The sequence below is a fragment of the Physeter macrocephalus genome, chromosome 14 (genome assembly GCF_002837175.3).
Source record: "Physeter macrocephalus isolate SW-GA chromosome 14, ASM283717v5, whole genome shotgun sequence".
Classification (NCBI taxonomy): Eukaryota; Metazoa; Chordata; class Mammalia; order Artiodactyla; family Physeteridae; genus Physeter; species Physeter macrocephalus.
In genome coordinates, this window is record NC_041227.1 from 62,655,559 (window position 1) to 62,669,675 (window position 14,117).

Sequence of the window (14,117 nt, forward strand, 5' to 3'; positions counted from 1 at the left end):
TTTCTTGGTTTTTCTCATCTATAAAACAATAATCTTGGGCTTCCCTGGTGGCGCAGTGGTTGAGAGTCCGCCTGCCGATGCAGGGGACATGGGTTCGTGCCCCGGTCCGGGAGGATCCCACATGCCGCGGAGCGGCTAGGCCCGTGAGCCATGGCCTCTGAGCCTGCGCGTCCGGAGCCTGTGCTCTGCAACGGGAGAGGCCACAACAGTGAGAGGCCCGCGTACCGCAAAACAAACAAACAAAAAAAACAAACCAATAATCTTTACCATTACATAGTTGTCATCAGTTTCAAAGAAAATGTATGTTAAAGATGCTTTGTGATCTAAAACTTAAGAAAACCTTCGTTACTGGTATGAGAATTTCTTTAAAAATTTTAAAAATTTTAAGAAATTTGAACAATGTACCATAACTACATGGTATATTGAACACATATTTAGGTCCATTTGCTCCTAAGTCTCCACTGAAATGACAGTAAAGAGATTTTCTTAATGGCATAAGCCCATGAGGGTGAAAAGGAAGAGTCATCAACAGTAACAAAATTTTGGATGCTGGAAAGCAGATAGACTGTGATTGAGTTAGCAGACCCAAGAAGGCTGGATCCTAGGTCAGCAGTAGGAAAATCTAAGAACCCAGTTTTCATCATTGAAGGCCACCCCCCACAAAGGCTGAAGAATTGGCACAAGGAACCTCTGGAAGGGGAAGTGAAATGGGGCTAAAAATGTAGGTTCAGTTGAAAGACAATTAAAGCATCAGACCTCTAGACCCACTCAGCTCCCCTGTGTAGCCAGCCAGCTGCCCCTCCATCACCCTGCAGAAGCCTAGGACACCAGGCACAGTAGAGAGTGAGGCTACTCTACTAAAAGGAGGGTTGGTGGAAGTTTCTGTATTGGCTGTAGAGTGTCCACCAGCCTTCTTTCCCCCTGTGCTCCCAGACACTGGCAGCTGACTTTGTCCCTCCTGGCGGAAGGCAGACAATTGAAGAAATTTCTTGGGAATCTGACTAGCCTAAGATAAAAGACTTAAGGTACTTCCTCCTAATGAAACAGGCTGGCCAGAGCACCTCACAAAAAAAGCCTCACCCACCAAGTCCCACCCACACCTGCAGAAATTCCCAGATAACATATTAGAGCCCTGTTCTTAAACTTGAACAGCCACCCAAAGATCCATATGTAAGGAAGGCATTTCATATAACAGACACATAGAACCAAGAGCAGACAGCATCTTGGAGGAAACAATAGGCCTGGAGAAGAAAACTTCAAGTAATAAAAATCTATCAATATCCTTAGATAAAATATTGTGTCCATGAAAAAAGGATCGATGCAATTCTAAGAATTCACACAGTTTTCACAGCACCACTTACTGAAGAGGCTGTCTTTTCTCCAGTGTATATTCTTAACTCCTTTATCAAAGATAAGGTGACCATATGTGCGTGGGTTCATCTCTGGGCTTTCTATCCTGTTCCATTGATTTATATTTCTGTTTTTGTGCCAGTACCACACTGTCTTGATTACTGTAGCTTTGTAGTATAGTCTGAAGTCAGGGAACCTGATTCCTCCAGCTCTATGTTTCTTTCTCAAGATTGCTTTGGCTATTCAGGGTCTTTTTGTGTTTCCATACAAATTGTAAAATTTTTTGTTCTAGTTCTGTGAAAAATGCCATTGGTAATTTGATAGGGATTGCATTGAACCTGTAGATTGCTTTGGGTGGTATCGTCATTTTCACAATGTTGATTCTTCCAATCCAAGAACATGGTATATCTCTCCACCTGTTTGTATCGTCTTTAATTTCTTTCATCAGTGTCTTATTGTTTTCTGCATACAGGTCTTGCTAGAGTCTGTCATACCAAGTGAAGTAAGTCAGAGAAAACAAATACCGTATGCTAACGCACATATATGGAATCTAAAAAAAAAGGGTTCTGATGAACCTAGAGGCAGGACAGGAATAAAGACACAGACATAGAGAATGGACTTGAGGACACGGGGAGGGGGAAGGGTAAGCTGGGACAAAGTGAGAGTGGCATGGACATATATACACTACCAAATGTAAACTAGCTAGTGGGAAGCAGCCACATGGCACAGGGAGATCAGCTTGGTGCTTTGTGTCCCCCTAGAGGGGTGGGTTAGGGAGGGTGGGAGGGAGACACAAGAGGGAGGAGATATGGGGATATATGTATATGTATAGCTGATTCATTTTGTTATACAGCAGAAATTAACACACCATTGTAAAGCAATTATACTCCAATAAAGATGTTTTAAAAAAAAAATTCACACAGCAAAGAGCTCTTGTAAATCGAATATACCCTTACAAAAATGAGTAACTTAATAGAAGGGTTGGAAAATGAAGTTGAGGAAATCTCCCAGGAAGTGGAACAAAAGAACAAAAAAGCTAAAGCATAGGAGAGGAAATTCTAGGAGCTAGAGGAGCATGCACTCTGGGCTGTAAAACTGTTCCACGATGGAACCATTATAATTGTTACCACTTTTGCTTTGTGGAGAAATTAGCTAAGAACAGCCTAAGATTATTTATGTGTAGTTTTTAATGGTCTTTCCTTGGCTTTTTAAAATTTAGGACCAGAATTCTACGATCCTAGTTTCAAAGTCAAAATTTTCATATAGCCTTTTACTAGAAATTAAGCGTACATGTAGATATAGATATCATTTTTACTGAATTATATTTAGCATATTGATTAAAATGTAAAGAAGTGTAACTCAGTCCTACCAGTATGCATATCATTTAGAAGTAAGCAAATGCTTTCATTGTAATACAATGAAGGTTCCAAAAAGGTTTGCTTTCTTTTCTCCTACCTTGACATACTTATCCGTATTTAAGATCACCAAAAGGAATTCATAAGTCTGGTTAGGAATGAGTTTGTTTTTTTTTTTCCTTTTATGAGCAATTTGAGGTATCCATTTGTTTTTCTTCCTACATATATTTCTTTCTGACTTCATGCACAATTTTAGTTTTTCCAATTATAAAGGAAATTAGTTCCAAGGAATTAGAGCTCTTAATACTAAGTAGTATCTATTGGAAAAAAATAAATGTAGTAGTCTTAATTAAAAGAAAAAAAATTTTTTTATACGTCTAGGAGCCTAACTTAAAACAGAGTTAGAGAAAGTAGAGGGGAGAGAATCTTTTTTTTTTTTGTGCAGCATGCAGGGGTCTTAGTTCCCCTAGCAGGGATCAAACCATGCCCCCTGCAATGGAAGCGCAGAGTGTTAACCACTGGACCGCCAGGGAAGTCCCCAAGAGAGTCTTTAAAAAATGTTGAGAACATTTCTTGGGACTGAAGGATGTGTGTCTCCAGAACAATAGGGCCCATTAAGTATCTAGCACAATTGATAAAATTAGACCTATGCCAAGATTCATCTTCATGAAATTTCAGAACATTGAGGACAGGGAAAAGATCCCGGAAACTTTCAGAGGGAAAGAACAAGTTTCATACAAATGACTGAGAATCAGAATAACATCAGACAACTCAACAGTAACACTGGAAGTTGGAAGCTGATGGCTTCTGAATTCTGGGGAAAATACACTTTAACCTAGAATCATATGCCCAAACTATTAATGAAGCATAAGGGTGAAATAAAGACAATTTCAGACATGTAAATTCTCAGGAAAGTAACCTCTCAAATACTGTTCCTCCAGAAGCCACTGGAAGAGTTGCTCTATCAAAAGAGGGCCAGTGTTGGGGGAATAACAAGAAATGTGTGAGGTCCAGCATAAGAGTGAGGCAAAGTCAGTGCCCAGGTGAGGGTGAAGGGCCATCTCAACATGGTGGCCTTACCATAGACCTAGAGTCTAGGGTCCCTGTCAGGATGCTGTGGGAGACATGTCTTCAAAAAGTTGAAGCGATAGAACACCTCATGTGTCTGTGTGGCAAGGATGGACAGTTTGAAGTTGAATTAGGGATGAATTCATAGAAAGTAGGCACATTGTTTTAAAGGTAATTATTAAGTAAAGAAAAGGTAAAAATATTTTCCAGAAAAGGAAAAAATAATCATAGTTGAGTACATAGCTAAGCTCAAACTTAGTGAGTAGCATTTACTAATTATTGTTCAAATGAAATTATGAGACAACACTGTTAGGAGGGTTGAGGTGTTTGTGATGGCAGAGGTGGGCTATTAAGGTTAAATTCTTATCTTCCTTAGCAGGAAGTCAATAGGAAACGCCTAAAGCTGAAAGAGAGAGAGAGAGAGAAGGAGGGAGAGAGAGAGAGAGAGAGAGAGAGAGAGAGAGAGAGAGAGAGGGAGAGGGAGAGAGGGGGAGAGAGGGAGGGAGGGAGGGAGGAAACAAAAAAAGCAGCAATATGTTGTTTAGACATATGGAGAGAAACACAAGAAGAATCAGCTAAAAGTTGAAAGGGGTTGCCTGGAGTGGAAGGAGTTAGGCATACTGTTTATTTTGATAACAAGCCTTGTAGAATTGATATTATACACATGAAGAACTTTGATAAAATTATCAAAGTAAGAATTTTATTTATTATTACTTTGTATACACACGTTTATTTTTCAGCATTTAATTTTTCACTTGCGTATGTCTCAGCTCCTCAGTGAGATGGTAAGATCAATAATGAGAAGGGCCATGTTTTCTACTACTTTGAGTTTTACATAGAATCGAGCAAACTGTCTTTCCTTTAGTAGATTTGATGTTTCCTTCATTGAAGCTCATCCCGATGCGAATGGGGTCATGGTCCAATGTTCCGTGAAGGTTTTCACATCATCCGATCCTGCGATATTTTTGGAGTAACACAGCTTCCTGTTACATTTTATGTCTGTTCCTCTTCCTGCCAGGCTCTTAGAAAATTGGTACAATCTCTCAGTTATCTTGACCGCCATCTCATAAAGCCTGATTCCATAGGCTAGTGCCAGCATTCACTAGGCTGTCAGTGATAGCCTGTGGTGGTTCTAGATGTCAACTTGGCTAAGCTGAACCGCATTTTCATGAATTCCCTTCCCGGTATGTCCAGCTAGAGAAGAAACCGCAAGAGAAATTTGCAGGGGGCAAATTTGCAGGAGGCCCTGTTTCCTCTCTAGAGATTGATAGCTTGCAGAGCTCAAAGTAAGAATTTTAAATGTTTACTAAGCTAAAAATACTAAATTAAATTTGCTAAGTTAAAAATTCATTATGGTAATTCATATATTGAGCATCTACGACTATGCTTTGTTGAATCTAAGACACCACTGATGTTAAGATGCACCATTATTTTCTGTATTAATAAGAAAAAAAACCACGGAAAATAAACTGTATGCCATCGATCATAAGATGCAGGTCAATTTTAGAGATATTAAAATGTGAAAACAAAGTCTTAGAAATAATGATATATGGCATGCCAGACATTGGGCTGGACATACACAGTCACCTTCTAACCCTGCAACAAACCTCAGTATTATTGTGACCATCTTACAGATGAGAAAAATGAGGCTTAAAGGTGTCCCATAGCGAAAGTATTTGATAAGCGTGTTTTCATTCATCAAGAAGGAAAGGTGGAGGTTTTGAAGTTCAAACACCATCATAGTTTCAACGTAAATGATGCCAACTGTGGCTACTGCTGCCTTATTCCCATGATCTACCAGCACAGGACACAGGAGTGTGTTTGAACAGCTGAAACTTAAAGGTATTGAAGGAAGGGTGCCAGCAGTAGTGGAGCCTTCAGCTTAACTTGACTCAACACGGGAAATCCCACTCAGGTCTGTCAATTTCTGTGGACTTTTAAATGGTCAAGGTGTAAGATGATTGCATGTGGTCCACCAGGGAGAGTCCTAGTTCACTCCAGGGTCCCAGTTCTTCTAATCAAGCATTTGTTCCTGACAGAAGTGGCCTGGTCACCTTGCTGAGGGTGTGTGCTCTGCAAAAGCAACTAAACTGTCTCCTCTGCAAAAACAAGGTTCCTCTGGGGGAGGCCTAGGTGATCAGGGGGGTCCCTTGGTTGCAGGCTAACAGAAATTAATGCTAGCCAACATTAGTGAAGAAGCAATTTTTTTGAGAAGGAGGTAGCTTATGTACTGGAAGGTAAAAGAGAAATAATCAGGCCTCAGAAAGGGTGGTCCCAGGGCAAATGTGGGGATCTAGCAGAAGGTAAGAGTCTGGAAGTTTCCTTCCCAGCCCCACTAGTGAGCTAAATCCTTGTATCTGATAGTCAGATTCAGATTTCCAGGATAAAGCCTCCGAATGGCCTAATTTGGATCTTGTGCCTGCTCACTTTGTACTTTGATTGACAGTTCCTTGAAGACCACAGTGGGGTTGTGGTGGGGTGGGGAGGGATAAACTGGGAGACTGGGATTGACACATACACACTACTATACATAAAATAGATAACTAATAAGAACGTACTGTATAGCACAGGGACCTCTACTCAATACTCTGTAATGACCTATATAGGAAAAGAATCTAAAAAAGATGGATATATGTATTTGTATAACTGATTCACTTTGCTGTACAGCAGAAGCTAACACAACATTGAAAACCAACTCTACTCCAATAAAAATTAAAAAAAAAAAAAGGCGACAGGGAGGAGTGTTTCCTCAAAGGAAAATCAGCATTGGAACCAGAAAAGTGGGGGAAGGATTCTGGGAAGACAAAAACAACAGATTCCCACTCAGAGAGTATTCCCTTTGGGGAGGAAGAGGAAAAGGGCCCTGAAGATTAGAGGGAAGTGTTAAGGAAAACTTTTCAAATGGTTTTTTTGCAAGCCTATGCCAAAATTTTAGTAGTCTTCCTGCCAGGGTAACTCCTCAGGGAGGCTAGTTCAAAAATCCACACTTGGTAGGGACATTTTTAAAAAATTACCTTTTATTACAGTATCACCTACATAGAGTAAACTGTACAATCTTAAGGGTAGAGCTTGCTGAATTTTAGAACATTTGCAGAACTCTAGAAAGCTCCCTCAGCCCCCCTCCCCACCCCCAACAAGGGTGACCATTCTTCTGACCTCTATTTTGGTAGAGACACTTTATAGGACAAGAGAATGATTAAATCATCATTGTTAGATGAGGGAGAGAGAGAGAGAGAGGGAACATTCTATTAAAGTTCACTACTCTCTTGACTGACAACAGCCAGCTGGTTGATGGGTAGAAAACTAGTTTCCCAGTATAAATCTTAATGCTAGTAAATTTCATAAGAAAAATGGTTAAGCATTTTATTAGGAATGTTAATTTCTTTCCAGAAGGAGATTCATTCATGCAGTGCGGTTTGGCCTCAGACCGGGATTGGGATGATTTTCCTTTTGCAGGGGCAAGGGAGTGAAGATTGGAGGGGATCCAGGACAGAGCCCCCATGTCCATCCCCACTGCCCACAGCTGAGGGGTTATGATCTGGAGACAGACACCCTTCACCTGACAGCCTCTAGATTGAGGGTGGGTGACAGGGGCAGTGTTTGCCGTTTGCCCTTTTCCCCTCCACCTCAAGGGACAGAGCAGACATGCCAAGGGACAGTCAGGGTTTCAGCCCTTCCCTCTCTCCTTTTTTTTTTTTTTTTTTTTTGTGGTACGCGGGCCTCGGGCCTCTCACTGCTGTGGCCTCTCCCGTTGCGGAGCACAGGCTGCGGACGCGCAGGCTCAGCGGCCATGGTTCACTGGCCTAGCCGCTCCGCGGCATGTGGGATCTTCCCGGACCGGGGCACGAACCCTCGTCCCCTGAATCGGCAGGCGGACTCGCAACCACTGCGCCACCAGGGAAGCCCCCCTCTCTTCTTTTACATAAAGCTGCTGGGAACCAGTGAGTCCAGGAGTTCTGGTGCAACATTCTGCTTCTTCTGCTTATTAGTTTCACATCTAATTGTCATAAGACAGCTGTGTAATGGGACTGCAGGTCTGCAAGAAATGCCCAAAAGGAGGCCCTGGGCTCTGTCTTCCAGGATCAGCCTGCATCCCTGTTAAGCATTTTGGTAGGGACAGACCTGAATTGCTGCAGAATGTTCTGGCAGAAATATCTTTAGCTCTGTTTGAGCCCTTACCACGCAAGGATAGTTCATTTGTTACAGCTACCAGGTAACCCTATCTTTAGCAGAAAAGAGGAATTTATTACAATGATAAAGGGATGTCTCCAAGAATGTGAATTCCACTGGGACCTGGGAAGAGTCTTGAACTGGGAGCCACAAAACCATCAGAATTTCTCTATGACTTTCTGCTCTTCTTCTCATTTTATCATTATTTTTCTCTACTTCTCCAGTCCATCTCACATAATATGGCCACCACAAATCCCACTTTCTCCCTAGTTCCAGTCAGTCAATCTCAGAGACTAACTCCAACACTTAACACAGTGAAAATAACAAACCAGGAACTCACCATGTCTCAGTTCAGATTCTCAAAAGAGAATCTGATTGGTCCAACCTCTGTCCTATGTTTACTATAGAGCCCACTGGCCATGGTTTGGGGAAGGTGGCTACCCAGAGGGTGGACCCACCCTCTGGGCTGGTCAGGCAATTCCTAGAAAAGTGGGATTAGGCAGAGATTCCAGCAATTATTCTCCACCATGGGAATATTTCCTTTTGGAAAACCCACCACATAACTCACAAACACAGTGCCTCTTGGTACTGAAACACCATGAGTCGATCAATGCTTCTATTGATCTCAAGGACTATAGATCCCCCAACAATGCCTGGCCTAGAGAGATGGCTGCTTCTGTATTTTTTAAAGATTTCTTTAAAAGTAACAAACTCTCCCTGTACAATGAAGTCTTTGCATATCAATATTTATTTTAAAGGTAGCTGGAGAAAAAAAAATGGGTTAAGGAGGAACTGAAGAGGAGGAATATGGAATGCCCAAATATCAAGGTGTCTGCCAACTGGATATTAACCAGAAACTTGAATATAACAACTTAATATAAACAACTTAAATGTCCATATTCATAGTATGGAATAAATTAGAGATAAATGTGTCACAATAAATCAAAAACATAATGTTGGAGGAGAAAAGCAAGTTGCAGAATGATATTGGTACAACGTAGTAAGGTTTATGTAAATGAAAAGCAAAAAAAGAAGATCATACTATGTATTGTTCATGGGTGTATACACACACACACAAGGATAGATAGATAGATAGATAGATAGATAGATATGAAAGTATAAGAATTAATTGGAAGGATACACATCAAATTCATTATAGTTATAGCCAAGGGAGGATGTTTGGGAAGGGGTTATATTTTCATTTGTAATAGTCTAATTCTTTTTGTTTGTAATTGTCTAATATTTTTTAATAGATTTTTAGAAGGACAACGTATTCACACTTTTAATAAAAAGCATATACATAGGAAAAGAATTGGAAGTGAAATGCCACCAATATTAGGTAGTGGGAACATGGATGATTATTTTTTCTTTGTACTTTTTCTGTATTTTTAAACATCTATATATCAACATGAATAGATATTTAAAAAACATAGTCGGGTGAAAAAACAGTTGCAGATAAATACTAACAGCATGATAATATTTATATTTATGTAAAAACCCATAACAATAAAAAACCATTTATTTTCTATGGATATATCTATTATGAATATATCCATATATATCCATATAAATTCACAGTAGAAGATCCAGAAGGATATACAGTATGCTAAGCTGTATAATGGTTACCTCTGCAGACTTACGATAGATGCCAAAGGTAAAACAACATTTGTATTGTATATGCAAAGTTTTCATATTTGCAACAATTCACATAGTATTTGTGTAACTAAAAATTAAAACACATAATTTTTTAGAGAAAACTGCCCACACCAGTTCCCGTGGTTTGGCTTCTGAAGCCCCTGGTGCGGGTTACTGTTGAAATCCATCATTTCTCCCATGTGAGTTAACTTGAGGTCTCCGAGTTAACGTCCTACTCAGAATACAGATTCTTAAAGTGCTTTTCATTCTAAGACCTGTTCAGAAGTGTGGGTCTAAATATTTGAGCAAATATTTTTCTTTTTAGTACCTGGCTTGTTCTAAAATAGTTCTATAGGGATAAGGTAAAGCACATATGAGACAAAAAAACTCCCACAGAAATGAACTGCAATTGCATACAAATGTATTAAGTAGTTTCCTAGAAGAGCGCTACCACAGCTGGGTAGCGTGGCCGAGCGGTCTAAGGCGCTGGATTAAGGCTCCAGTCTCTTCGGGGGCGTGGGTTCGAATCCCACCGCTGCCAGAGTGCGCTTTTTTGTTGCGGCTGCCTCCGCGCCTGGTTCTGTATTCATCTCTGTTCCGCGGCTGCAGCAACGCCCCCTGCTGCCAGGCGCGGCTGGTTGCCCGCATGAATGGAGCGGCGGAGGGGGCGGGCCCGCGCGCGCCTGGGCGGGGCATTGTGGGTAAAAGGAAGCGCGAGGGCCCTCCCCGCTCGCTCCCCCCACGTGTCCGCCGAGTTTCTCCACCAGCAACATGGCCGCTGCCTGAGAGGAGAGCCGGGCCGCCGCCGCCTGTGTAACCCGCGGGTACCTGGGCCCTTGCCGCCGCCCGCGAGCGGGCCCGTCGGAGAGGTGAGTGGCGATGTGGCAGCGCCCGCCCAGGCTGGAGCCGGGCCGCACTCTCGAGGTGGGCCTGGGCGGGGCTGCCGCGTAGGCCGGGAGGCCCGCGCCACCCGGTGCCAAGGGGCTGGCGGCCTCCCGGGACTCGGGCGGGAAGGACGGGCAGCCTGGCCCAGTAGACCCAGGCTGGCTGCGGGCTCCGACCTCGCCTCGGCCCGGCAGTCGGTGAGGCCGCGGCCGAGGCTGCCGGCGGTGACTCAGGGTCCAGCCACCTTGCCCCGCCCGGCTCAGACGGGCCTCCTACGGGAGCACCTGTCCGAAGGCAGCCGATGTCCTGCCGGCGTGGCGGCTCGTGGCAATGGCTGCGCGGTGGGCGTGAGAAGGGGGCCTGACCACCCGCGAGGGAGGCGAAACCCATTGGACACTGTGGCTCGGGGCTGGCGGCCCGCCCTGATGGGCAGGGGCAGGGTGCCCGGGCCCCCTCCTCGCCCCAGATTAGCTTCCGTCCGGCTAGGCCCAGAATTCTTCATTCATTTATTCCGGCCACCATTCAGGGCTAACTGGGAGCCAGCTACGTGCGGCGGATAGGGCCCTGATCATTTGATCAGAGGAGGTGTCAGTAAGCACGTAAACCAGTAAATAAAAAAGGTCATTCTGTTGTGTTACCTTTAGAATCGTTGGGCTTGGGGGCAGAAAGAGGAGATCTTAGCAGTCGCCACAGTTTCTTCATCTGTGAAGTGGGGATAATAGAATTACCTACCTCATAGGTTTGTGGTGAGGGCCCAGTAGGGTAAGACGGGAGAAGCCCCAGGTTGCAGAGTTAGTTTCGTGGCTGTTTCCTGCTCTTTTATATTGGAAGAAAACATTGGGCCACGTAGTAACAAACCTTGCCATATGGGTTATTTATACTGTACTTTTAATCCTCACCACAGTCCTCTGAGGTCGGTACTTTTGTTATCCCCATTTTAGGGATGAAAATAGTGAGCAGTATTACGTGCAAACGACTCCGGGTGGGCCACGGGTAGCAAACAGCGGACCCGGGATTTGAACTTGCACAGTTCCGCTCCCGAGTCCGGGCTGTTACCCACTACACCATCCTGCCTTCTATTAAGAAAACGTTCAGCATAGTCGTTAAGAATGAGAATAAGGCTCTTTGACATCAGCTAGACTCAGGTTTGTGTTCCAACTCCGCCATTCTCCAGCACTGTGACCTTGGGTAGGTTACTTAACTCTCTGAACTTTAGTTTCCTCCTTTCTTAATTGGGGATGGTACAGCTTGATTTATAGGGCAATTGAGCAGATTAAATGAGATTGAATATTAAGTCCTTAGAGAAGGGAGGGTCCGACTCAGTTGAGTTCATTCTTCCTGCCCCTAGGCCATCTCTCCTTTTAACCGGGGTGGAAACTGGGGTGACCCAAAGAGGGAGATGCCTTGTGTGAGGGGCACACAGCCAATAAGAATCCAGACTTTGAGACTATTTGCCCCGGGACCCTTTCCTCATAATTCACATTGTATATTGTCCTCACCTTGTCTCACTCCCTCCAGTAACTGGAGATTATTTGGAGTTGCCTCTACTTTTCTGATTGGCGGACAGGTTAGATTGCTGGGTGCAGCACTGATGCACCCAGCTGTGGCTTTCAGGCACCTCCTCTGCTCTGGACCCCTCCTTAGATTCACCTGGTGTTCTTGTCCCCTTTACGTTTGTTGAGCAGCCCCCTGGCAGGGGATGTTTTCTGTGCTCAGTGCCGTGGAGCCACTGCCATGGGGTACCCTTGTGGCCACAGGACACCCTGTTGAGGCCAAGGTGGTCACTGCTGCTGGGGAAGCTTGCCTTGTGGCCTGAGAGGATAGGCCACATCTCTGTCCTCAAGTGTCCACAAGGCCCAAACCATGAGACCACTAGTCTCTGGATGGGGCTGAGTTAGGCTCACTGGGTAAAAGGTCTGTTAACTGCCTGATTTCATGCACTCATTCACTCAGTTATTCTTTGTACTATACTGAGTGTTTCCTCCATGCCAGGCATTGTTCTAGATATCGGGAGAATGGCATGAATTTTTTAAAAAGATAATAATCCCCATATCAACTTGATGAAGTAAATATAATCATCTCCATTTTATGGTTGAAGCACTGAGAGGCTTTCATGGAGCTTACATTCTAGTGCAGAAGACAGACACACATAAGCAAATAGACTAGGTAGTTCCAGATTGTGATAAGAACCATGAAGGAAATAAAATGGGGATGTGGTAGTGACTGGAAATGGGTAGGGGGCTCTTTAAGGTGGATAGTCCGGGAACCTGTCTGTGTCTGGAGGGGGTGGGGGTAGTGATGCTAGTGCAAAGGAGCCAGCCTTGAAAAGACCTGGGGAAAATAGGTGGTGTGCAAAGGTCCTGAGACAGGCTGGGGCTTAGCTTGTTGTAGGCCCAGCAAGAACGTATGGGATGCTGGGGCCATGGAAAGGAATTTGAATTTTATTCTATGTGACAGTTGAAGGGTTTTGAGCAGGGGAATGATGTGATCTGTTTTCCTGCAAGGACAGCTCTGGGTGTTTCTGGGAGGATTGGAGGTAGGAAAGACTTGTTGAAGCAGTACTTTTCAAATTGCAGATCAAGATTTATTAGTGGCATGTGAAATCAGCTTAGGGGGCTTGTAACCAGTATTTTTAATTTTAATGAGTGAGGATAAAAAAACATCACTGCATCAGATATAGTAGGGACAATTAATGGTTATGTGACACCTTGTTTTAGTTAGGTAATTGTATGTATATTCTGGGTCATTTATATGAAATAGATTTCTTACTGTGGGTCTTAGGCTGAAAAATGGGAAAACCCCTGAGTTGGATGATGTTGCCTGGGAGGATGAAGGGAGGTGATAATCCCTGCATTAACCAAATCATATATTCTGTCTGGAGGGGGGAGCACCATCCTTCCTGAGGTCCTCCTTGACTGGGGAGAGGCCAATAGAGAAAGAGCTGAGAAAGCCTGTCTTGGGATCCTCCCAGGCCATACCCTCTTAGTACCTACGTCGGTTCCCTGGTTCACCCAGAAGTCCCCAATCTCTCTGTTCACAGAGCCAGCTGGAGAGAAGGTAGGTACTTCGCATACGTTTATGATCCTTGGCAGGTGAGGTGGGGTCTCGGTCTCTCCCATGCATTGCCCTCTGGCCGGGCGGTAACAGGCATTTGGGGTTTATGACTTCCATCTAGTCTTCTAATCCCGAACTGTTGAGGTAGCCTGCTTCCCTCTACTCTCTTCCTCTGCTCAGTCTTATGGTAGCTCTCTATTAAATGGCGCTCCTGTGGTTTACTTATTCAGACAACACGTACGTATTGAGTGCCTGCTATGTGCTAGGCACTAAGGGGCAGCAAGGGACGAAATAGATGAAAATCTCTGCCTTCATGTAGTTTACCACTTATTGGCAGTGGGGGTGAGGATGGATAATAAATACAGAGCTATAAACTGTCACATGGTGATACATGCTATGGAGAAAACCAGAGCAGGGAAGGAGCTGGCGGGGCGGGGTGTTGTGATTTTGAATTGGGTGGACAGGGAAAGTCTTAGCTATGAGGTAGAATCTGAGCAAAAACCTGAAAGAGGTGAAGGGGGGAGCCATGAGGTTATGGGGGCCAGTAGAGCAGTTACAAAAGCCCAGAGGTGAGGGTCGGGGAGGGAAGGAGGCCTGTGG

The 14,117-nt window shown here is 44.0% G+C and overlaps 1 protein-coding gene and 1 non-coding gene across 7 annotated transcripts in view; both read left to right on the forward strand.

Annotated features, from left to right (window-relative positions):
- The first annotated feature begins 10,037 nt into the window (after window positions 1-10,037).
- TRNAL-AAG (transfer RNA leucine (anticodon AAG)) lies at window positions 10,038-10,119 on the forward strand. Its single transcript has one exon. It is a non-coding gene; the product is annotated as a tRNA-Leu (tRNA).
- Window positions 10,120-10,171: 52 nt separating this feature from the next.
- Window positions 10,172-14,117, forward strand: part of POLR3E (RNA polymerase III subunit E) — a 34,901-nt gene continuing 30,955 nt past the window's right edge. For 2 of the 6 annotated variants that reach the window (XM_055090089.1, XM_055090088.1), the window contains exon 1: window positions 10,172-10,447. In XM_055090089.1, the coding sequence (XP_054946064.1) occupies window positions 10,229-10,447 (219 nt within the window). In that variant the 5' untranslated portion in view covers window positions 10,172-10,228. The remainder of the gene's footprint in view (window positions 10,448-14,117) is intronic. The other 4 variants (XM_055090091.1, XM_055090090.1, XM_028498824.2 and 1 more) reach the window with 3 other exon arrangements.